Genomic DNA, 24,028 nt, shown 5'->3' with positions numbered 1-24,028 from the left:
GTGATTGAGGTCTCCTGACCTATCTTTGAAGTGAGCAGCCTACGCGCCATGTAGGCGGTGGAGTACATCTGACCAAAAGACGCCCATTCAGCAAAGTTAGACTGTACTGTGGCTCGTAGCATTGGGCACGTTGGGTTACTTTACCATTTACCGTTCTTCAAGCTGATGACAATGCTGACAGCTTCGTGTTTGAGCTTCTGAACTCCATTTGAGCTTCTGAGCCTCCTTCTGGGCAGGTTGGTTTGTCATGGTTAAAAGCAAATTAGTGCAATAAAAAAGACGGCGAACCGGGGTGGACAAGAACTGCCACAGCTGTTGGCCTGGTATGAATATGATAAGAAATGCAGGGCACTCCGCGTGCGAATGCAATCCAACTGTAATTCCTCTTGACTGTTGCTCAGCTGTTTGCAAATAGAATAGAAATTTCTTACGATTTCCGAAGAGCGCAAGCATTCTCAAAAGAGCAGAAAAAGCAAGAGCTAAAAGCAGGAAAAACACGAGTTCGGAAACAGTCAAAATCATGAATGCATGGAGTTTCACTTTAAGGAGTGATGATTACATCGACAACTCTGTCAGGAAATTGCGGTATGCAAATAGCGTCGTGGCTGCTTTCTTTTGGGTAGGACTTGTCAACCACGCCGGGTCTGTGGTTGTACGTATGATTGGGTTGGAACTGGGCCAGTGCGGCTGTGTTAGGGCGGATGGTGGCACGGGCTGTGGTGCAGATGTCGCCCTCATTTCTTAACCGCTGTACTGAGCGAAAAGCCTGCAACCTTGTCATTCATGCTTTTCGGGTCTTGAACAACGTCTATGTGGCAGTTGGTGAGTGCCACCTGTTTCTTCAGTTTTATGGTCTTTATAGCTTCTTTGGCCCGTCCAATCACGCCGTTTTTAGTGCTGTGCCTTCGTTCACGCAGCCGTTGGTTGTTGACGCATCCGCTTGCTTGCCCATTATAAACATTTTCGCAAGAATATGGAACTGAACAGTGTAAATAAGTTGTTCGCGAGAGGACATGAAAACACTTGGTTTCACTATTTTGGAGAAAAATTTACTCTTGATCTTTTTGTCTGGAGCTCTTGCGCTTGCATATTTGTATAATATGCCACCAAGTCGGCCACACTTCGACTCCGTGACACTGAAATGCTCGCAGGCTTGTGAACGAGTTCATTATACTTACTGAATACAGTAAGTTAGCTCAAAGAAACTTCCTATTTCTGTAGAACGTGAATCGGTGGATGACTAGGCCAGACAGAATTCTCAGTGAAGCAGCGCAATGGTTCAATAAGAATTATGTCCCTGTCACCGATTAGCAGTTAAATTTTTCATGGAAACGAACGAAGCAAAAGTTACGTTGCGATAGGGATATGGGATAACATGTTATGCGAGTCAAAACAAGTTCAGTTATGCAGTTGATGCTATATTATTTACAACTGTAAACTAACATATTTGTAAATCATCCTTAGAGAGGAATACTGTTTGGTCCGAACTTCAACGAGCTATTCTTCGTGCACATAGTCTTTCATCCTGCAATAGAGAACGGAATCCGCTGCTGTAGTTACACTTTCCCCTATGCTGTGTGCTTATAATTTAAATTAGCATATCCCTCTACAACCATGGACTCATTAAGAAAACATCAGCTTTGGATATCAACAATGACACATATTTAAGCACCACCGCTCACCTGATCTCCTCTAGCAGCACTCAGTGGCTTCCTAATAGGCATGGGATAGGTTCGTAAAACGCGACTATTTTGTGCTTAGTGCTCCGTAACATTTAAATGTGCGATCACATTAACTTGACGCCTCTCTGCCATGCTTTGCACATGTCCACCGAAACTGAACTTCAGGCTGACGAGGTAGACGTTTTCCAAGCCGAGAAAAAAAATTTTCAGCTTAGCTTTATTGAAAAAGAAGGTTTTAAAAGGCACTAATTCCGGCATGGCGCACTTCTTTAAATATTTGGAAGCTGAACTGATTGTTATAGATATTGATTTATTGAAATTTATGCAACGTTTAAGGATATTCGCGCCCCGCGTGATTTCGAGAGAGTTATTTTAGCAGCAGACGACACTAGAGAAATAACGCGACATCGCGCTGTTCTGTGAGGTCTAAAGCGAAAAAAAAATTATTTTATCGATTGCTTCAAATCCTCTGCCCTTGTTTTATCGCTCTCTAGGATTGTTCAAACGTAGAAAAGAAAAAAAAGTTATTACTGTCTGGCACAAAAAAGCACGAAGAGAGCTCTGGAAAGGGTCAAGCGCAGCAAGAGCCATCAAGAGCTTTCGTGTCCCAAAAGGCGCCCTCTACATTGCAGTAAAAAAAAAGAAAAAAAAAGAAACGAGTCTCAAGGACAGGAACTGCATAAATTTTCTTTGTAACCTCCGCTGCGCGCTGGTTCCGGAGGGAAAGCAAGGCTACTTGTGCAACACATTCTGAAAACGATGCAAGCTCTGTTCAGTCTGACATACAATAATGTTTGTAATCTCGTGTTTGCGTAGAACGAATTGAACCAAATCCCATGCCTATTGGAAAAAATAAAAGCCAAAGAGTAAATAATGTGACACTGGACAAAAAACATAGAGAAATGCAGGAAATTTAAGATAGTCGTGTAGAGAGGACACACCTAGAGCCTGGCTGTAAAACGTGCTACTCTGCAGGGGACATAAAACGAAAGAGTGCGTATTCTGACAACAGTGTTCATCATGCAGCTAACCACACACAGATTTTGTTAGTGCCCATGGAGCCAAGTTTGAGTGCACCTATTTTAAGGATGATTATTATCTTAATTTTTAAAATGGCTTGTCGTTTTGCCCCGGGGTAAGGGCAAAATGCGTCTTTTTGTTCTTTTTAGCGTGATCAAATTTTTTACTTCGTGTCACTTCAGCTAGCTGTTTCATGCTTTCTATGTGGAAACCTAGAATGGTAAAAAACCTATACAGTGCTATTTTTTGTTGATACCTGCGAATAATAAGAATACAGCGATGATATATAGCGTTACAGGGCTGTATATTTGTTTCACTTTCATTTTAATTTTTTTGACTCCTGTATTGTAAAAATCCTAAATATACAGCTTACCTTGCTTCATTTTTCTCCCTTCGGTACCATATTATGTTTTTTTTTATTTACTTTGCAAGTTGCGTACATTCATCTTAAATTTAGTTCAGAAACGCAATGATTTACGATTGCACAGAGCATTCATAATTACTCTCGTCGCTGTTATCCCATCGTTTGCGTTTGTAGCACTGGAAGTGCTAGGCCATCTACTCTCCCTCTCCTCTCACCTATGCCCAAAAACAGAACAAAGAAAAATAAAAGCGCCCCTGACGTTTTCGAATGGAATTATCGTTTCTAATATAATTCCTCATAGGAGTTTGTAACAAAAATTTACAAAAATTCCTGCATAACAGTTGCAACGTTCGGGTTTGTATCTGCAAAGCATCTAAAAGGTCGCAGTAGTGTTGTACAAGAAGCACCGCATCGGGCGCTATTGTTCTTTATTTTTCATTTCATTTCATTTATTTGATTTATTTGCTCCTTAAGGGCCCGAAGGCATTACATAAGACCTGTATCAAACGTTCCGAGCTAAATGTAATAGCCGCATTATACACAGCGGATATCTGGCTTTCAAGTCCCCAGTACACCAGGCGTGGCTTCTCCAGAAAAATTGCTGCCTATTTTCGCCACTATGTGCGAGACTCTACACTAGGTAAATTGGCTTTATAAGAAGACTTTGCCAGGCTTGGACGAGGAAAGTGAAAGCTCTTAAGGACTAAAGTCTTATGGCTAAGTAATGAGCGAGATTCTAGCCCCGCGGAATGTCTGGCAAAAAAAAAGAAAATCTTTGTGATCAAGAATTTCTAAGAGGATCGCAGCATTGGAATTTTATATTGAAAGTATACAGCAACAGAGATAATTCTTAGGTTCCTAGTTTCAACAAAGTGCACAGGATACGCAGGAAAAATAGGGGCAGGAAAATGGGGGAGGGTCTGAGATAAGAACACCTACACGTTGAATAGACTCTACAGGCACTGACGAAAAGAACAAACCCAGAAAGTTTGCCGAAGCTAAAAGTCTTAGCGGCTCTTATCGCATGGTTGCAGAAACCGAGGTGGATAATGCGAAGGGTTTGTAACAATGGCCTGGGGAGAAATCTACGTCCCCACTCAGCTTTTAAAAGCGCAAGCGAACGCTCACAGTGAATTCAACGGGAGTGAATCTTAGTTGTGTTTAATCTGAAAAAAAAAAAATGAACAGAGGAAATTAAGTCCTGTGATTGAAAAATAACTTTTTTTTAAATATTGGCACTCAGTATGCGTTCCAATTTTGGTTTAGCCGTGCTTCCTGTGTTTCGTTTGTGTTGGGAGACGGTGCAGGATGAGTACGTAGCAGCCGCTGCATTAATCGCCAGATTTAGCAGAACATACGCAGAAAGGGGACATGTCTAGAATGAAGCCTGGAAATTCCTTGTATATCAAGTGATAGATAATTTTAAGCTGCGTTCCCTCTTGAGCTGCTGCTGCTAGTTATGAACAATAGACATTACTCCACAGGTCAGGATAACTTCATTTGAGATATTAAAAAAATATTCAACTAATTACACGAATACAGAGACCTAATGCTCTACTCCCTTCGCCCCCCTCGCCCTCACTCCCGATACACAAAGAAAAAAAAAAGGACGGACAACAACGCCGTTAAGCTCCTCTACTGACATGTTTTGTGATCGGACTGGTAGATGGCTAGAGAGCATTTCACCGTGCATGTTTCTTTAACAAGCAAGCCGTGCTTACACTGAAAGCGCTCTTCTTAACTGTAACTCATGTAACACTCTTACAACATTGACAATGTCTGCGCTTTGCGCAAGGTGGCCGCAGTGGAGTACTTCACGACGCACCTTCGATCGGTGAGAAGCGTTTCGTTACGGCAGCCTACCGCACAGGGTTTCCTCCCGGAGATGTGGGCGTGCCTCTTCAACCTTAACAAAGAGCGATGTCCGCTTTGAATGCCTTGCGAAAGTGTGTGTTCGTGACGTATTAACGTAGGCGAAAGGAGAGGCTGATGAACGACAGCGGGTGGAATTTTAATTACGGCCGCGTCAGGCGCATGCCTCGTGGCCCATTTTTCTGAGACGTTAGTGAAGGTACGATGTAGTTGCTCCATGTAGTCGGAAAGGGTTTGGTTCACTGCAGAGTTCAACTGAGGGCATGAAAAAACTGTTCTAGGCTGGTTTGTGATTTTATCTATGTATGGGCATCTAGGACGTCAATACTGCGACGGCACGAAAATGTGTTTATGATTATATTACGTTTACTGAGTACAGAGATGAAAAAAATTTGTACTCTCACTTCAAGGAATCAGAAATAATATCATTTTAATGCCAGGAGAAAAAGAAAAAAGAAGGGAACGCAAACAAGAATCGAAAGAGTAAAAAGAAAAAAGATTGCAATAGTGCTACCATCTTATTTGCGCTCTTTGCTTTCCTTTGTCATTGACGCAAACTGGTGCTGCTCTGAATATCTACAGGGACGTGTTGCGTGGTCTGTCATGCACAACACGTTCACAGATATACTGTTTCTTGTATCTTAGGTTAACGATTTCTTGCGTAACACCTTCTGCTTCTTGTTCTTGCAGGTTGAAGCTCACTTTTTCGTGCATGATGGACCTTTACCGATACCCCCTTGATGCACAAGTTTGCACGATTGAACTGGCTTCGTGTAAGTTTCTACAGTTTACATCTGGTCCCTTAAAGTCATGTTAGTGATAGTGACGTTAATAATGTTTTGCGAGAACATCATTGAAGACACTTTGGTTTTAGTTTACATTTGCGAAGAAGTAATCATGGGCTTTTAGAAGCAGTTTCAAAACATGTCATTACTGTCTACTGAGCTCCTGGGGCAAACGGGATTCCTATTGTTTGTCAAAGCTTCTGGCAACAAAAACTAAGAATATTTTCACATGCTTAGCAATAAGACTTTCATCCTTACGAGTTAGAAATATGTTCCTCCGCATGACACTTTAAAAGGGCACAGTATTTTTTATTTGCGTAAAACAAGTCTCGTGGATATTCGTATGCAGCCGACGGCACACAAAGTGGTTCTGCAAGACTGAGTTTTATGCAAGTGCGAAAAAATCGGTTCACTGACGTTCCATTTCGTTGTTTGCGCAGTCTCAAAGACGACGGACGAGCTTCAACTACACTGGTCCCAGACAAATCCTGTCATTCTTTACGAAAATATGAAGCTCCCGCAATTTGAAATTCAAAACGTGAACACGTCCTTGTGTAATGAGACATTCCACATCGGTACGTATAACTTCTATATTTTTGATAAGGAAGGCATAGAACGTGAGTTATTGGCAGGGACAGTTTTACTGCAGTAAAATGATCGGCGGAGAAAAGTTAGCGTGGCCGCAATACAGACCGAAGTCACAGACCTTAAGGCAGCCGGTCTTGCTTAACCCCCCAAAGAAATCTATATTTTAAACATCAACTGCCGTAAAGGCGCATTCTGTAAGCTGGCTATACAAAGCAGCTTCTTAACGGGCTTCTATAAATTGTGGAAAAGAAATGAAACGAGGGCGTCGCCAAACATTCAAAACACTTATGTTCCCAACACTCTCTATAGCGGTTAAATTTTACATTCGATTGTATCCAGTAAGCCTGAAACTACACAAGGTAATAACAATAAATGTCATGTTTATCATAAGACCTTGGAATTTTTATGAGCATAAAAAAGATTTCTTAGCCTTTTGAGAAAGCTTTTAGCACGAAAACACAGAAGTTCTTTAGAGACGAATAGTTTTGAGCCAAGTTACCAGACAAAAAGGCCTCAGGGATTGACAACAAATAAACATAACATAAGAGGACCAGGTAACAAAAATGGCTGTCTTGTGTACCAGACCAAACGAAAATAATATGCTTGTGCACTGTGAATTCCAAGTTCTATTACGTCTTAAAGTTTATTCGCTCAAGGGGTGACTCTGCGATTTCTTTATTTCGTGGTTCTTCGCTATTTGAAATCAGGTAATCAGTGTTGAATTCTTGAAATGTATCAGGTCAAAATATTGAAGAATAAAAAGTTTCTTGGCAGCGGCTGTGCAAACTGATGAGAAGATCAGTGTAGACAGGGAAAATTATCGACTGTATGGGAAAAGATCAACATGGCCGGTCGCCAATGGCGTGCGCAATGTTCATTTGTTGCACGACTGCATATGAGTAAATTATAAACTGCAGTACTTGTTAGATATTCTACTTTGCGTGAAGCAAAGCAATTCACATTGAAGGAATATTTTAAGCATGTATTTGCACCTACGAATCCGTTCTTTATTTTGCATGCTCTGTTACCTGATGTCACCATCCTGTTTCTTCTGGAAAGGCTTGGGCAATATTTAAGACGGATGTTGTTAATGCATATTGTAAACTTATAGCACTTTAAATTAGGTGCGGCAGGGAAGCAAACGTGTTGGGCCTAGCGACAGCATTGTTTCTTGAGCAATCATAGCTAAATGGTCAGGAGGACCAACATCACACCATCAACGGATCCAAAACTTAGCGCAATTCACCGCAGTCCTGAAGTAAGGAGTATGCCTACCTGACTCCTCAAGCATTTCAAACAGTAACATTTTATCTCTCTCTCTCTCTCGCTCTCCCAGTCTACAAAAGATTGCTTTTTTATGCCTAGCTCTGTACACTGACTCATTCGAGTGCTTGTAGGGCTGCACCATCTGCGAGCAGAGTTTTACCTGGGGCTTTCATAAGGTTACCAGCGAATGTGATAAAATAATCGATCCTATTTTACGCTCGACGCCAAGCTGATGAATAGCACCACTCTCAGTGCCGTCTGTAGTATCTGTATCTGGATGCAGACATCTTCCTTCATGTATTGGAAACGACTTACCAATGTCTTCGGCTGGTAAATTGCAGGGGAGTACAGCTGCCTTAAGGCAGAGTTCAACCTGCAGCGTTCCATTGGCTACCACCTGGTCCAGTCATATCTCCCCACCATCCTGATCGTGGTGATCTCGTGGGTGTCCTTCTGGCTCGACGTGGAGGCCATTCCGGCGCGCATCACACTGGGTGTTACCACGCTGCTGACCATTTCATCCAAGGGTGCGGGTATACAGGGCAACCTGCCCCCCGTCTCTTACGTCAAAGCCATCGACGTCTGGATGGGGGCTTGCACCATGTTCGTCTTCGCCGCGCTACTCGAGTTCACCTTCGTCAACTACTTGTGGAGGAAGCGGCCAGCGGCTTCAAAGTCACCGCCTCCGGTGGTCGCGACGCTGCCTGAGAGCAAAGTGGCGGTGGTAAGTATGGTCCCCGATTAAAAATACCCCGACATGAGAGGTGTTCAGCGAGAGTAGGGAAATTTATTTATTTTTTTCAAAATACTGCAGGCCTATGTGGCCCAAGCAGGAGGGGCAAACAACATAACAACACACAAAAAAAACGAAAAAACAGCACACAGCATCATTCGGCGATAACAAAGGGAAAATAAAAACAACATTAAAAAATACAAAATGAGACAACTTAACCAAGAAAATGTTCTTCCAGTGCGTTGCTAAAATTGCTATCTTGAAAAATGGATTCTGGGAGCATGTTCCAATCGGAGATGGTTCGGGGGAAGAAGCTATTTGTTCGTGCAAAGATAGGCTGCAGTGTGTGTTCCTTAGTGTGTCGTGTACGTCTGGTGGTAGAAGGTTGAACATAGTTAGGTATTGGAATGTTTACCTCGCGTGAAAGAATCTTACGGAGGAACAAAATTCGGTTTATTTTGCGGCGGTCTGAAAGAAGTGGGATATTATTTTCTGCCATTTGCGTTGTGGGGGAATCTAATCTGCTGTATTTGTGGAAAATACATACTTACATACATACACACATACATAAATATACTTGCCCAGTCGGCTGCTATTTCACGTGCTCACTAATGAGGGTGTTCATAAGCTTAGCCTTTTTGACGGAAGTCTTCAAGGGGCCCGGAGACGCAGCGCTGTCTGCCATCACTATGATTAGAAAAGATATTGCTATGGGTTTTTGTTTTTTCGCACAAGCGATAAGACCGGAAAAATGAGAGGCGCTGGGTTTAGCTGCAACTGTTTCTTCTTACTAGAATTCTAACTCCCGTTTCCCTCACCTTGCAGCTCCGTCTTTGAGCGAAATGCTCCGCCTACTACTGTCTCGCTCGGTTGCCTGTCATGCATCTGTGGTTCAGGCAGAGGCTTAATATTTTGGACCTGTTATGTCGCCCCAACCTACTCAATGTCTGGTTGCGTAATAACTAGGGCCCGGAAATTTAGGCACTAAAAAACCCCGAAATAGGCAGGCATCTAGGCTGTAAAAAATATCGAAATAGGCGCTATAAAGCAAAAATAGGCGCTTTGAATAATACTCTTTATTAGTACACGATTTGTCAGTCATGCACGTAGCATACGTAGTCCTAATTGAAGCACGCCACGATAGAGCACATTCTCAGGTTTTCGAACTTGAAACTCCTTCGCTTTTCGCAGCATCGCTTTGTACTTTGAAAAGCTTCTTTCGGCGTCACGTGAAGTTTGTGGCGCGAACCTAAAACGTGAGAGTTCATAGGGGTTCAGGCCTTAAGGCGATATGGCTGTACCGTTTCCGCGTAGAAGGTCTCTGATTTGGGAAATTGTTTCTAAGCCTCTATTTTTTCCACCAATTGCTGCTTCTTCGCAGAAGCAGTAGCGCCCTTTCCTTCCAGTCCCTGAACTGCTGCTTGTACTTCTTCGACTGCCTTAAATGATTCATCGATTAAGAGTACAGCCTTTTCCAACTTTGTCATCCTTTCCGTCAATGCTGAGAAGTTTGCACTGATGTATGTCAGGTCTCGTTCCAAACTCGCGTCTTCGAGATCACACAAGCAGCGTCATCCTTGATTTCCTCAAAGACAGGTGTGACCACTTCAAAGTGCTGTGCACAATATACTGCTGCGTTTATCCATATTCCCCATCAAGTCAAAACAGGCTTTGGCGGCAGAGGAATGTCAGGTGCTGTGGCGCGAAAAACAGCAATTCTTGACGGAGATTTAAGAAACAGCTGTTTTGTGCTAGGTACTAACGCGTCCACTTGGGGAAAAGAGAGCCGGACACATTCGGCGACACGATGCATTGCATGAACAACGCAGGTCGAGTGAGCCATCTTGTTGAGTAAAAGCGTCAGTCCTTTTTTTTTTTTTTTGCCGTGCACATGTAGGATGCTTCATCCTTGATGAACGAAAGTACGTTTCTGGTACTGAATATTTCCTTGCCATAGAAGCTCCAGAGAAAACGCGCAATAGTCGAATGGCTCACCTTTTCAAGAACATCTGCGTTGAGCAGGATTGCTCATCGGGCTTTCTCTAGGCTAAATGTTCCGACGATGAAGTTGGCCACATACCGTCCGCTAGCGTCCGAGGTTTTGTCGACTGACACCCAAATGTAGTTGTCCCCAATTTCATCTCGGATTTCGGTGAAAGTATCCACATAGCACTTTTTCACATATCTCTTACGAAGCGTTTATTCATCTTTAACATGCTGCTTGGTGTACTTTTCCTGAAAGCTCCGAAGACCACTGTTGGTTAGTTCCGACAAGGGATATCTGCCGTTAAAAATGCTTGCCACAACACTTCGGCAAATGACGATTCCTTTGCTGTCAAGCTACCACTGAAAACCTCTGCCAATAGGAGCTGTCATGTCCCCTCTTTCGTTCGCTTCAGGTTTGCAATATGCTTGTTGGTAGATACGTTTTACACTACATGGCATCGCTTCTCACGTGTTACTAAAGTTTCGCGCGTGTTGCAAGAAAGCAGCAGAAAAAAGCATCTCGAAACCGCAATACCCACTTCCTGCAACGAGCTCCTCTCGATGCCGCTTGTTTCGGTATGTCAATACGAAATGAAATGGAGAGCGCTGATGAAGCAATGAGCCCGCTCAAGTCAGTGTCACGGGTTCTGGAAGCGGCAGGCAAAGAAGTGGCCGTTGTTTGAAGAGCGGTAGGCGGCCGAGAGTCGACTGAGCAACGAGCGAGCAGTGAGCGCGCGAGTGTGCGAGTCTTGCGCGCGTTGAGGCGACGGTCCACGGCTGGATCGAGCTCGTTGAGGCGATGGTCTCCGGCTGGACGGCGCCGGTGCGGGTGTCGGGTTGCACTCACAGTGATTATGTAACCTCTTTGGTTGCGCCAGTTACACTTCGAGAAAAACGTTCGGTGAGACCCTCGCCTTTCATCATGTTGTCTAAAAATTGAAAAAGGGCAGCTATGACAAAAATTCCGGATTTAGGCATATAAAGGCAACAAGTGCGCTTAAATAGGCAGTAATTCTTAAAAAAAAATGACAAAAAGGCAAGCAAGTGCAAAAATCTCACGTTTAGGCATTTATAGGCATGTTTAGGCAAATGCCTAAAGTTCCGGGCCCTTGTGATAACCATGCTCCCACCGCAATTTTGTGCAGTGGTGTCGGCGAAGTCGCGATATCTGTGGCGGTAAAATATCGGTGCTAGAATACACAGTGCACCACCACGAAGAAGGAAGGACAACTATCTGCATGCTCACTTCAAAAGCTCTAAGCTTGTTTAAACTTCATGTAATTTGGCTGAGGTGTTTGCGATAATGTCCTCGACTGCTTCAAGGCGCTAAATCAACTTGCTAAAAAGACTGGTTTGACCTTCTTTGAGGATAATGAACCGTGTTTTTGGTCGCTTCAGATTGGTGAAGCTGCAGTCAAAATTGCATAGATTCACGAACATATGTGTTAGGTGCTTTTATCTCCTCAACGATTCGCTAAAGGTAATGGACCATGCACTTCGTGTCCAGCGTGGTGCAGTGAGTAACAATGTTGGGTCAAAAAAGAACAAAACGAAAAAATGATTACAGGAGAGAAAACTTTTTTCTTGTAAACCATGAGCTCGACCATGGGGCTTTCTAAAAGCTTGCCGCTGCTGCCTATCTTTCAACTTCCTGGATTACCGCTACACAAAATGCCTTTCCACGTGTGGCTACTTTCCCCCGTAACGTAATAACTTTATCAAGGCTAGCTCGCCGCCATTCAGGAAAAGGTTTCCTTTCTGCGACATCGTTTCAGGAGATATAGCTTGTAATAAAGGTTAGCCAGCTACAACGCTGGTGCTCTTCAGCTTCAGTGGCATTGTGCACACTTTTTCAGCCTTACTACATTGGGCCTTTTTCCACTCATGGACTCATATAGCGAGGCTTTATCGCGTTTGTAAAGCACGGGAATGTTTAGCCTTTTTTGCTGGTAACAGTCGGGAGGGGCTTAGGCTGCTCTGCTATGGCGGAGCTGAAAGGTTTTCTCCCAAAGCCAAAGAGTCCCACGGTCTGGCCTTCATTAAGCTTTATGACTTCCGGACACCGTAAGGACGCAGCGTAGATCCTCCTGGCTGCTATTGCTGCCTGTAACTAAAGTTTGTATTGCTGTCGAGGAATATTTGGAGGAGGGCTTCATAAGCGGTCCCTGCGGAAGACGTAGACTTTATCCACTTGTCCGGGTGGCAGGTTTTTCTTCGGCCAGATTTCTCCAAAGCCCTGTACCTTGTTACGGCTCTCGAACACAAAACGCCTGGCTCTCTTGAAGAGCCTTCCATTGACGTGCTATAAAGCGTCGCAGTTGGAAATTACGGCAAAGTTCTTGTTGCTTTTACCGTGTTCAACCGGGAAGAACAAATATAAGGCGAAATCACTTTACTCTATTTAGGGCCAACAGAAAGAGAGCTTGTGCACAGATGTGGTTGCGCATCTGGAAAGAAAAATTAAAATTTTTCGTGACCACTGCAGCCATTTCCAGGAACATTACGGCTGTTAACGGACTGCTTATAAATGTGGATGTCTGCAACTCAACACAGGCGTTGCTATGGAGAGCTTCTTTTCAAGGAATCCAAGATGGAACAGGACGGCGAGAAAATATCAGTGCACCACAAATCTATGTTCTCTCGTAACGCCCAGCTCAGAATTTGTATCAAAGCGGAGAAAAAAAATAATGGGACGATACCAACCGGCTAAGGAAGCTACCATAGGAGTGCCCGCACACGCTCTAAACACTTTCCCTGGTTGTTGTTTAACAGGTGCAGTCACTATTGAGATGCCTGTAATTTAATCTGGCTTGCGGTGCACATAGATAATACTAGAAAAATAGTTGCTTAGATAGATAATACTACATAGATACATAGATACATAGATAATACTACCTAGATAATACTAATAGTATCTATTACTTTCTATTCTGTTTTTTGAACCCTCTTGTTATTTACTTGTTCTTTAACAAGACCGCTACATTATCCTCAAAAATATAACTTAAAGAGGATCCATGCGCGGCGCGCGTGTGAGAAAGCCTAGAAAAGGTAAGAGGCAAGAGGAAACTGAAATAGAGTAACTTGATATGCCACAACCCGTTGTTTTTGTATTTTTATTGTTTTTATGTGTTTGTCGTCTTTCGGCCTTCGCGTTGGCTTCCAGAGCATCGGGCATCTGGCCCCGCTGTATGTGTGGGAGGGATTTGTTTGTGGATTAAAATTTATTTAAAGTACAGTGTTTGGGCTATCTACTCTTTCTTCGACCCTAGTCTCTTCACGCCAGTACCAGGTTTATTGCGTCAAAAGCCACAAACTGCCCCGATTTGTGCTCTTAGTGGTCTACGCCGTTCCTTGTAACGCGACGAGTGAAGGCTCGCTTGGCGAGATTATTCTGGTCTGTTTTTGGCTCCTTGCGCTGAGGCACCGCAGATGGCCAGTGTTGTAAACGTGTTCTTTCGTTTTACACAGCTGCTTCCAGGAAAAGCCTGCAACGGAAACTTGGTAAGACTCAACACGTTTCTATATTTGCTCTCTGCCGCGCTACGCGTTTATTAATAAGAGTGGTCTAAAAAGCATGTAATTGGAGCTGCGGTGGATGAATAACATCGTACAGAATTTTTTTTTGTGTTTGAATGCAAACATGGAAAGATTATTGTGCTCCTTATATGCGTAACGCTCACTATACCTAACTGAGGCGCTGCCGACGACACAGCCAATATGAAGTGATCAGGCAAAGCTTCCCAGTGCCGCTTAGTGAGGACTACTCTTCTTGCCAGCACACAGAATGAAGAATATCGTAAGTTCTGTGTTATGAGAATAGTGGGTGAGAAAGGGGATTTCATGTAAATAGAGCAAAAACATTTTGATTTTGTTGCAAAACTGGTCTGTATGCCAAAAAATCCTGCTTTAATAATTTGATTTCTATATTTACGATAGCAATATAATCGACCCCGATGCGGTGGAAGTAGCGCCACTCGGGACAAAGGGTATTTATTGCCCTACTCCAGAAGAACTTCTTTCTGAAACTTCGTACAAATAGAGATCAAAGACAGAGAGCTTAATATTGATGTCTTTACGTTCATATAACGGCAGCAACAGAGCTAATAATCGCACATTATTTGGCCTTTTGCATTAACATGGTGTCAGATTGCATTTTTCTTTTGGAGATGTGTTACGCACGCGAATCGAGTGAAGAAATATTTCAATGCAGGTCGCGATAACGCAACTTAATGCGAAGCTCGTCGCAAATTTAGAGTTAAAGCTGCATCTGCTAGATTACTCGACATAGTGCACGACATATTTCCGCCCTGAGCCCAGAGGAGTTTAAGAGAAAGTGCGGTTTTAGCTGCTAGGGATGGGTACATCGCCACTATCTCGGCGCTAGCGTCTGATCCACGCTGCTAAGTCTGTGGCAAGAGGAGCGGATAGCGACGCACGTTGGCTGAGTCAGTTCTTTCTTTGCACGATGTGAAAAAAATTATCTTGGCGCCGCTGCTGAGCGTCAAGCTCGCGACGGAGAGCGCAAGTGCTGGGCTCGTGCTGATCCGAACGGGTATGCTGCAACGCATGAGCATGCTAATACATGTAGACGATTGCTGCACTTGCTGTATATCGCGACTTACCCAGCTTAGCTAGAACGTGGACAAATTTTTCGCGCAGCGACCGTTGAAAGTCGAGCCAAGTCACTGCTGACACGCTTTCCCGGAACTCCGCAGGTGCCGTGCAGTCCCGTCTCCGGAAACACAGACATGAGCCCCTCACTGACAGACGTCGAAGGTACCAGAAACAAGCACAAGGTTCAGGCCAAAAGAATCGACCAGATGTGTCGGGTAGCCTTTCCTATGGCCTTTCTGGCGTTCAGCGTCGCCTACTGGCCATACTACCTTCTGTGATGCCCTGTGTACACACCCTGCTGCCTGACATGAAGGCACGAAAAGAGACAGGAAAGGAAGGCGCTGGCGGTGGTAGCATTCACGTTGTTTCCTTTTGTCTGTGTAATGGGAGGTTACATCGCGCCATCATTCATAGCCGCATTCGTCAGTTTTTTTTTTTTAGTGTTGGCACATTATCATGTTTTTTTCATGTCATGTGGAGAAGGTCACTAACAGTTTTGATCAGCTTTTGCTGCCTAGACGTCAGTGATCTCTCACATTTTTTTCTTGTCTACTTATTTTGTAACCTCATGTCGATGGCTAGAAATGTATAGCAAGAGGAAAGGATTTTATAAATGCAGTGCGGGTTTGCTGTCTGATGAATGACTTGGCTTGTGGGTGGTTAACGTCCCAAAGCGACTCAGGCTACTAGGGACACCGTGCGTCGTGAGTACACGAGCCTCTAGAATTTCGCCTCCATCTAAATTTGACCACCTGCGGCCTGGAACCGAGCCCACGTCTTTCGGGTCAGCAGCCGAGCACCTTAACCACTGCGCCATGGAGGAAAGATCATCACACATTGCTGCATTTTACTCCTCAAGCTATCAATGCGGCTGCAGACTTTTGACCCGTGATGATCTTGAATACCACAGGATAATTATTAATAGTTCTTATGGATACTTATTTGCAGGTAAATCATTCACAAAGCAATGAGCAAACATTAACCAGATGAAGGCAAAAGATGGTGTGTTGTGTGACGTACAGTTATTGCGGAGCTTTTATTCTCGTGCCACATAAACCGAATATGTAATAATCAACCTTTGCAACGCGATTTCAAATTAGCTGTCAGCTTTGACAGGAAGTTAGCGATCTTTATAGTCATTTACAAGTCAATAAAGAGCAGATGTATGAACCGATTTTCATGACTGCAGCGCATTTGACAGAGCAGAGAAGACACACAACAGAGTGCTCTGTTGTGAGTCTTCTTTTGTGTTCCGTGAAATTCGGTGTAGTTATGGCAGCCGAAAACTAACTTGCCCAACATATAGCACGGTACCATGAATCGAGTTACCGCTTACTTACAAATTTCCCTTAAAAGCTCGTCATTTGCTTATGATAACCATTTCTTGATGACGATGTGTTGCTCAAGCGTGTTGAAAACAGCACAGAAACGATTTCATCAAATCCTTTTGTTAGTTCGCAGTGTAGATGCAGTACTTTCTTGATGCTGTGTTTCTGTAAAGCTAGAAGTACTAGTTTGTTTACTAACTGCGAAAACATTAATTGTTGCGATGGACTTGCAAAGATACAATGTTTTAGTCAATAAACACCCACCGCCAGCAAGCTCCTCGTATTTGTGTGTCATTTTCGTTCCTTACGAACTCAATTCCTTAATAATAATGGCGAACACAAGGGACACCTCAGACCTCTGAATGACATTTTCCCAAGATCTCACCCTTTTTTTATGCGAAGCATATTACTAGAGCTACACTACAGCCCGTCGAGCGCGGCGGTGGAGTTACCATTGACCTTTAGCGTGACCACGTGACAACATGACGTCAAAGCAGAGGAGAGATGGGCTGCCGGCTCGCGCGGTCGGCCGCGGCGGTGGAGGCTCCACATCAGAGGCGCTGCAGCTGACCACGTGACGCTACAGCAGCGGTATAAAGCTGAGCTTGCCTCGCTCTCCGGGCACTTACGAGGCGGCCAGGTGTTGGGATGCCGCCTAGAAGCAGGGCTGATTTGAACGAGAAGCGAAAGCTTCAGCGTGCCACAGACACCGATGAAGAGCGAGATGAACGTCTGGCTAAGCGGCGTGCTCAATATGCGGCTAGGCGACAACGTTCTACAACCACTGAAGAACAAAGCGAGGAACTTTACCAAGCCTAGCCATCAATATGCTTCGCATCTGACTAGGCTTAACCTTAGCTAAGCCTCAGCCATTTTTTTTGTTGTTTTTGAGTGAGAACAGTGATCATTGCCGCGGGGTATATGCACCCTCACTCTGATGAGAAGGACAGGTATGGACACGAGGGTAACGAAAAGGTTTGAGTTGTTGTGTTATGTTGGGTTTAATGACGCCTAAGCAGCTAAGGCTATCATGCGCCAAGCTCAAGGTATAGGATATTTCTTTTGTGTAGGTTTTTGCTAATATGGGAAAAAACGGTGTAGAGGGTCTAAAGTTTGTTGTACCCAGTAATAAGAGAGGGAAGAAATTTTTGAACTATCTACAAGTAAAAGCTTTTAAGGAGGCCGGGTAACCTCACGCACGGTCCTTGGCTGGGCAAGGAAATTTAGGTTTCGAACCAATCAAATATAAGAGCTCAGTCTTCTCGAAGATGAGAACAAGGCTGAAGTGTATTATATATAAAACAAATCAGTGGAATAAAATTTAGTTTCTCAAAAACACCTGCTTCTCTCAAAAAGCTAAAAACACATGACAGGTTACCAATGGCATTTTCACCTAAGAGCAACGCAGGGTGTAAAGGAATACATTCATTATAAAACTTAATAAAGTGTTTCTTTCTTAGTTTTCCAAGGTCTGAACATGAGAGTAACATATTTTTTTATTGTGAGCTCGCCTCCACATCCTTCACAAAGAGGTTTGTCTTGTTTTTTAGTAAGAAATTATGCGTAATGTGTGTGTGTGCCCAATGCGGAGACTACATAAAATTACTTCCACAAAAGCGTTCCTTGTGCCTGCAGGTCTTCCATTCTCCCAAGACGGGCTTTACCAAGTGCAGCTTGTTGTTAACTTCGTTGTCCCATGTAGCCTACCATTTTCCTCTCAGTTTATTTTTAACAAACCTCATGCAGTCCCTATGTGGTATGTTTACTCGTTTTATCTCACGATTGCGGGCAAGTGCGGCACATGCATCAGCGCTCTCGTTTCCGTTGATTCCCACGTGACTAAGAACGTAGCAGAATTTATGGTACGTTCTTCTGTCTCAGCGTTTAACACATTGTGTATTATGCTTCCTATTATGGGTTCGACTGCATTCTTGGGCTTTACTGCTGTAATTACACTGAGGGCGTCGGTGTAGATAACAGTGTTCTTTGCGTTTTTCTTCATTATTTTATCTACAGCTACAGCAATGGCGAAGCATTCTGCTGTGAAAATTGTAGCGCACTGGTGCAACCTGACTACTTCCAGCTATTTACATTGTATTATTGAACTCCCTACATATAGTGATGTTTTAGAACCGTCCGTGTAGAAATCGGCATACTTCTCGTATTTTGCTCTTACTGCAAAAAACTCTTGCTGTATGTATTCCTCTGAGGTTTGCCTTTTGTGAATGTTTGTTAGTGCGAAATCGCATACCTCAGGAAACATGTACCAAGGTGGCAACGAATCAGGTATCCGTGCAACATCAGGAATTGCGTCTAGTATGTTTATTTCTTGGCATTTTTCCTCGAAGCCGAGGAGGTGGTCTGAAAGCTTGAGGTTTGTTGGTAAAGAGTATTCTGGATGGGCATTTAGTAACTAAGGGGTAACACAGATGCATTGGCAACGACCTTATTTTCAGTACATATGCCCAGGTAAGCATTATTCTCCTGTTGTTGAGAGGTGGCTCATTTGCTTCTAGGGGAAGACTATTTACAGGGGATGTTCTGTACGCCCCAGTTACGAGGCTCAAACCAAGGTTCTGTACTGGATGTAGCTTTTTGAGGTACGATGCCCTCGCAGACTCGTTTACTATACATTCATAGTCTAAGGAAGAGCGCACTGCTGACCGATAGATGTGCAATAGGCACACCCTATCGGACTCCCAGCGTTTTCGTGACAGCACTTTAAGTATATTCAGGGATTGGCTTGCTTTCTTTTTTAGGGTGTTTATGTGCGGTAGGAACGTGAGCTTTTCGTCGAACGTTAGGTCTAAAAATTTGTGTTCTTGTTTTACTGGAACTACGGCTCCATTTAAGCGGAGGGTGGGATCAATCTGCAGTCCTTTTTGGAGCGAGAAAAGAACGGCAGCTGTTTTTTGCGGCGAAAACCTAAAACCACTTCTGTCAACCCAGATTGCTAAATTGTTTATGATAAGCTGTATTTGTCTCACACAAGTTGATAAGCTAGAATATGTGCATGAAATCTGGAGGTCATCGACGTAGACTGAGTACATAAGAGACTGCGGAATTATTTTGACTAAGGAATTCATCTTTACTATGAACAATGTAGTACTTAAAATGCATCCCTGAGGCACACCACTCTCCTGGATGAAATTCATCGAGAGGGCAGCAACGAGACGAACTTGGAACTAACGGTTCGACACAAGGAGGAGGAGGAGGATATAGAAGAGGAAAGGCAGGGAGGTTAACCGAAATAATAATCGGTTTGCTACCCTACACGGGGGGAAGGGGGTGAGGGGATAAAAAAAAGAAAGAGAAAGGAGAGTAACAGAAAATTGAAGTCACTATAAAACGTCACTGTTCGTTAAAGTCACAGCCTATCGTGCAGGCCAGAAGTTCTCAAGAAGCGGAGCAGTGCCTTGCAGGCCTTCTCCGCCGACGACCGCCGCGGCCAGGGGCCGAGAATCTTCATTTCCGTGAAAGGGCGTGTATCTAGGCGCTCCAGCGCACGGCTGAGAGACTGCCTTTCGGTGGTGTAGGCAGGGCAGTCACAAAGAATGTGGGTTATGGTCTCGTCTTGCCCGCAGATGGAACATGCAGGACTATCAGCCATACCGATTAAGAATGAGTAGTGATTGGTGAACGCTACACCAAGCCAGAGGCGACACAGCAAAGTTTCTTCTCGTCGTGGTAGGCCTGATGGTAGCCGGAGCTTCAGGTCTGGGTCCAAGGATTGTAAATGGGAATTGCAAAATTGGCCGGAATTCCACGCGGCAAGCGTGATGTCCCGCGCAAGTGCGCGAAGCCTGCTCGCTGCATCCGATCTCGAAATGGGGATCGATACAAAATCGCCGTCGTCGTGCGCAGTTCGCGCGACCTCATCCGCGCGGTGATTACCTGCTATGGCGCTGTGCCCCGGTAGCCATTGGTGGATAATGTCATGCCCTTTGTTGATGGCAGAGTGATGTAGCTGTCGAATTTCTGCGACCAGTTGTTCATGGGCTCCACGGCGAAGAGCAGCTTGTAAGGCTTGGAAGGCAGCTTTCGAATCGGTGAAAATAGACCACCGCTGAGGGCGCTGCTGACTGATGCATTCAATGGCGACACGAAGAGCGGTGAGTTCTGCACCCGTCGAAGAAGTGCGGTGAACTGTCCTAACTCTAATTTCTGTAGTGCTTGCGGGTATGACGACGGAGCCAGAAGAAGATATAGGGTTCACTGAGCCGTCGGTGTAAACGTGCACCCGGTTTGCATGGTGCTCATGTAAATATTCAAGGGTGACTTGTTGTAGTTCTGTCGGCGATAAGTCTATCTTCTTACTGATGCCAGGTATCGAAAGAATCACACGGGGATTATGCAGGCTCCAAAGTGGCGAGGACGGTCTAGAGGCAGGTGTAAACTGGGACGGCAGAATGGCGGGATGTGCGTCAATGACGTCTGTAAACGATGTGCGCGGCCTGGTAATAGGAAGACTGGCAAGATGGTGAGACGGAACCCGGGAAATGTGCCGGAAATGTGCCCTCAGTGCGTCAACTGTTAAGTAGGTAGGGATTAGATGCTCCTGGGCGATAAGTACAGATGCGGCCGTAGAGGCACATTTTGGCAATCCTAGGCAAGTCCGGAGAGCTTGAGCTTGAGCGCTCTGCAGACTTCGTATGTTTGTTTTTCGAATATTTCCAAGTACAGGGAGGCTGTAGCGAAGAAATCCCATGAATAAGGCGTTGTAGAGCTGCATCATCGACCGCACCGACGCTCCCCACGACTTTCCCCCAAGAAAGGCGAGAACGTGAGAAATCGCTGTCAGTCTCTTTTTCATGTATGAGATATGAGGGGTCCATGATAGATTTCGGTCGATGATTACTCCCAGAAACCGATGGCTCTTTACGTGCCGTTTATGCATACGGTATAAGGAGACATGTTCTTTCGTGTAAAGGCAACCAGCGAGCACTTTTCGGTTGAAATCTGTAGGCCTTGCTGGCGAAGGTAGGCAGCAAGAATACTTGACGCCTTTTGAAGTCTCGCTCGAACTTGTGGGCGCGTAACTCCAGATGCCCACATACAGATGTCATCCGCATATATTGAGAGTTGCGCTGACTGTGGTAGTATATCGACAAGCCCGACAAGTGTAAGGTTGAACAGCGTTGGGCTGAGCACTCCACCCTGCGGGACTCCACGGGAAGTGAAATGAGAAGATGTTGGGCCTTCCTCTGTCTGGATAAATAACTACGTATCCAGCAGAATACGCGGCCACCAAGCTCGGCAGTTTCCAGAGCGTCCAAAATAGCCTGGTGGGTTACATTGTCGTATGCGCCCTTTACATCCAGGAACAACGCCGCGGTCAAGCGCTTAAACATTTTAGCATCCTACCGAGGATGACAAGCTCTGCCAAGTCCCAAAGAATCCCGAACCTCCATGCTGTATCATATGCCTTCTCCATATCGAAAAAGACAGCAAGGCAGTGTTGTCTGTGTATAAACGCCTCTCGGACCGCGTTTTCAAAGCGGACGAGATGCTCAACTGTGGGGCATGCTTTTTTAAAACCACACTGGTGGACATCAAGAAACTCACGGGATTCTAAAATAAATATTAACCTAATATTGAGAACACTTTCTAAAGATTTGGCTAGACAGCTTGTAAGGCTTATAAGCCTGTAACTGCCAGGGTAGGTTGGTAGTTCTCCTGATTTTAGGAATGGAACAATAATTGCTTTTTTCCAAGCCACTGTTATTTTTTCTTCCACCTATATATTGTTAAAAAATTGTGGTAGAACTTCTACAGAGGGTCCAGATAGATGAGACAGCATTTCATAATGAATTTCATTATTGTAGGGTTCCTTTGTGCTGCCTGCCGTAGGGGAGCCTTTGTTTTTCGATTGCGTTTTTGTATGTTATGAATGACTTTGTGTAGTGTGACGAACTCGAAACTGCTGAAAACGAAACGGTTTGAGTTGAGAGGGCCGCAAGGTGGTGCACTTATTCTTGGGAAGACTTCAGTTTGAGTTGGTAAGCCTGTTAGTGCGAATAATAGGGAAGAATACATGATGAAGTGACCTGCATAAAAAAACAGCTGCATAAACAAAACCGGAAAACATTAAGGCGAAGAAAACAAACAAGGAAAACGAAGTATGGATACAATAACAGAGAAAAAGGCGTATTAAAATTTCAAAAACTGCCTAAGCGAAAAAAAATGACGGCAGAGGGAAGAAGAAAAAACGAAAGTGAACATATTAAGATAAAGAAGCGGTTGACAAAAACACGTCAGGAAAGAAAGTATGGCCGGAAATTCTGCTCTGACCAGATGTTATTTCTTATTAACCGATAATTTCTAACCGGCTTATACTTTGTAGGCCCTACAATTTATTTCGATACTTTCATTCATGGTGGTTATAGTGTTTCGAGTATCTAGAAGTAATAAATGCCAGTCCGTCTTTTATATTTATCGCAAGTTTTAGATCTGCTTCTCAATTATTTCATAAAAACGACCAACGGTGAAAGAAAAGTTTGGTGTGAACATTTAAGAGGGTTCTTTTCTGTGATTGCCGGTACCCATCATAGCACTCAACAGACAAAGTATCACAGAAAACAGCATATTTTTGTGCATCCAAGGGTGTGATGACACATTGCAAGCTATGCGGCAGTGTAAGTTTTCACAGCACATCTATACGCCTTCTAGCCCGGATAATGTGCTTACCTCGAAATAATTCTGCGTTAGCAAATTCGAGGCGGAGCATTTGAGAGTGCAACAGCCGGGGAGCGGAATGCTAGCGGCATACTGTTGAAAAGAACTCGGGAAACAGGCTTTTACTTCCACTTTTTTCGTGGCGTATCCCAGTGCTCCCACCTCTGTAGTATCGCCTCGATGGGGAGGAAAAAGGCACACACTCTTCACTCGTGCGTATAAAAACTCAGAGCCGCGCTGCAGCCGCCTTATGTTCAGTCGTTCAGGCTGTAGTGATAGGGTTTCAACCCCGTTTTTTCTTAGATACAGGAAAACTTGTTCGCCACATTCCCCAACGCGTATCGCGAGAAAGGAGAAGCTGCGCTTAATTCTAGACACCAAGTCGAAATCAAGGTGTATACACCCGGGTGTCCCAGCTAAATATAACCAAACTTTTAAAAAAGCCGAAGTGTCTTAGTCCCGTGAAACCAACTCAGGGTTGTTAATAGTCGCGTGGCCTAGTCTTGAATATTTTTTTCGCTCTTCAAAGTTAACTAATTAGTGAAGTTTAATTAGCTACCTTTTTAATTATCGACTTCATGAAGAAAGTGTCAATGCAAAAGTTTTAGATCACCTCAAAAAACCGCTAGTACTGCTGTTTCCGTCAAGTTGCGATTTACGTAGCTTCATTTATTGGCCTTAAAAGAAAGTTGTCACGTGACCAGCTGCTCGCTCACTTCTCTGCCCCAATGTGCACCCAAAGTCTCACCGAGGAGAGGACTTCAGAAAAAACGGGTTTTATTCTTTAAGGCGCGTCTTGGGACGTTGAAGTGGCACAGTTGTCATGTGGAAGCTTTTTCTTATTGTGCGGGTTATGGTGAAAGGCCGGTAAAAAAACTACTTTACGTAAATATTACTTTGCTGCAAATGTGTCAGTAAGCTGCTTCTCAAAGCGATCTACAACTTTTTCTTTGACATTTTGTTGCTCAAGTCAATAATTAAAAAGTTAGTTAATTAAGCTTAACTAATTAGTCAACCTTGAAGAACGAAAAAAATACTGCAGAATAGGCCACGCGACTCTAAACAACCCTCATTCGGTTTCAGACGGCTAGGACACCCCGTGTTTTTTAAAAACT

At 44.1% G+C, this 24,028-nt stretch overlaps 1 protein-coding gene across 1 annotated transcript in view; it reads left to right on the top strand.

Annotated features, from left to right (window-relative positions):
- Window positions 1-16,490, top strand: part of LOC149339246 (glycine receptor subunit alpha-2-like) — a 68,555-nt gene extending 52,065 nt beyond the window's left edge. Inside the window, exons 5-9 of the mRNA XM_089550434.1 lie at window positions 5,629-5,711; window positions 6,164-6,298; window positions 7,919-8,301; window positions 13,765-13,797; window positions 15,012-16,490. Of these exons, the coding sequence (XP_089406560.1) occupies window positions 5,629-5,711; window positions 6,164-6,298; window positions 7,919-8,301; window positions 13,765-13,797; window positions 15,012-15,188 (811 nt within the window). The 3' untranslated portion in view covers window positions 15,189-16,490. The remainder of the gene's footprint in view (window positions 1-5,628; window positions 5,712-6,163; window positions 6,299-7,918; window positions 8,302-13,764; window positions 13,798-15,011) is intronic.
- The last annotated feature ends 7,538 nt before the right edge of the window (window positions 16,491-24,028 follow it).

This window comes from Amblyomma mixtum, chromosome 6 (assembly GCF_055824585.1).
Source record: "Amblyomma mixtum isolate Tamu chromosome 6, ASM5582458v1, whole genome shotgun sequence".
NCBI lineage: Eukaryota > Metazoa > Arthropoda > Arachnida > Ixodida > Ixodidae > Amblyomma > Amblyomma mixtum.
Note: the sequence above shows the minus strand (reverse complement) of the source record. Positions and strands in the feature narration are given on the sequence as shown.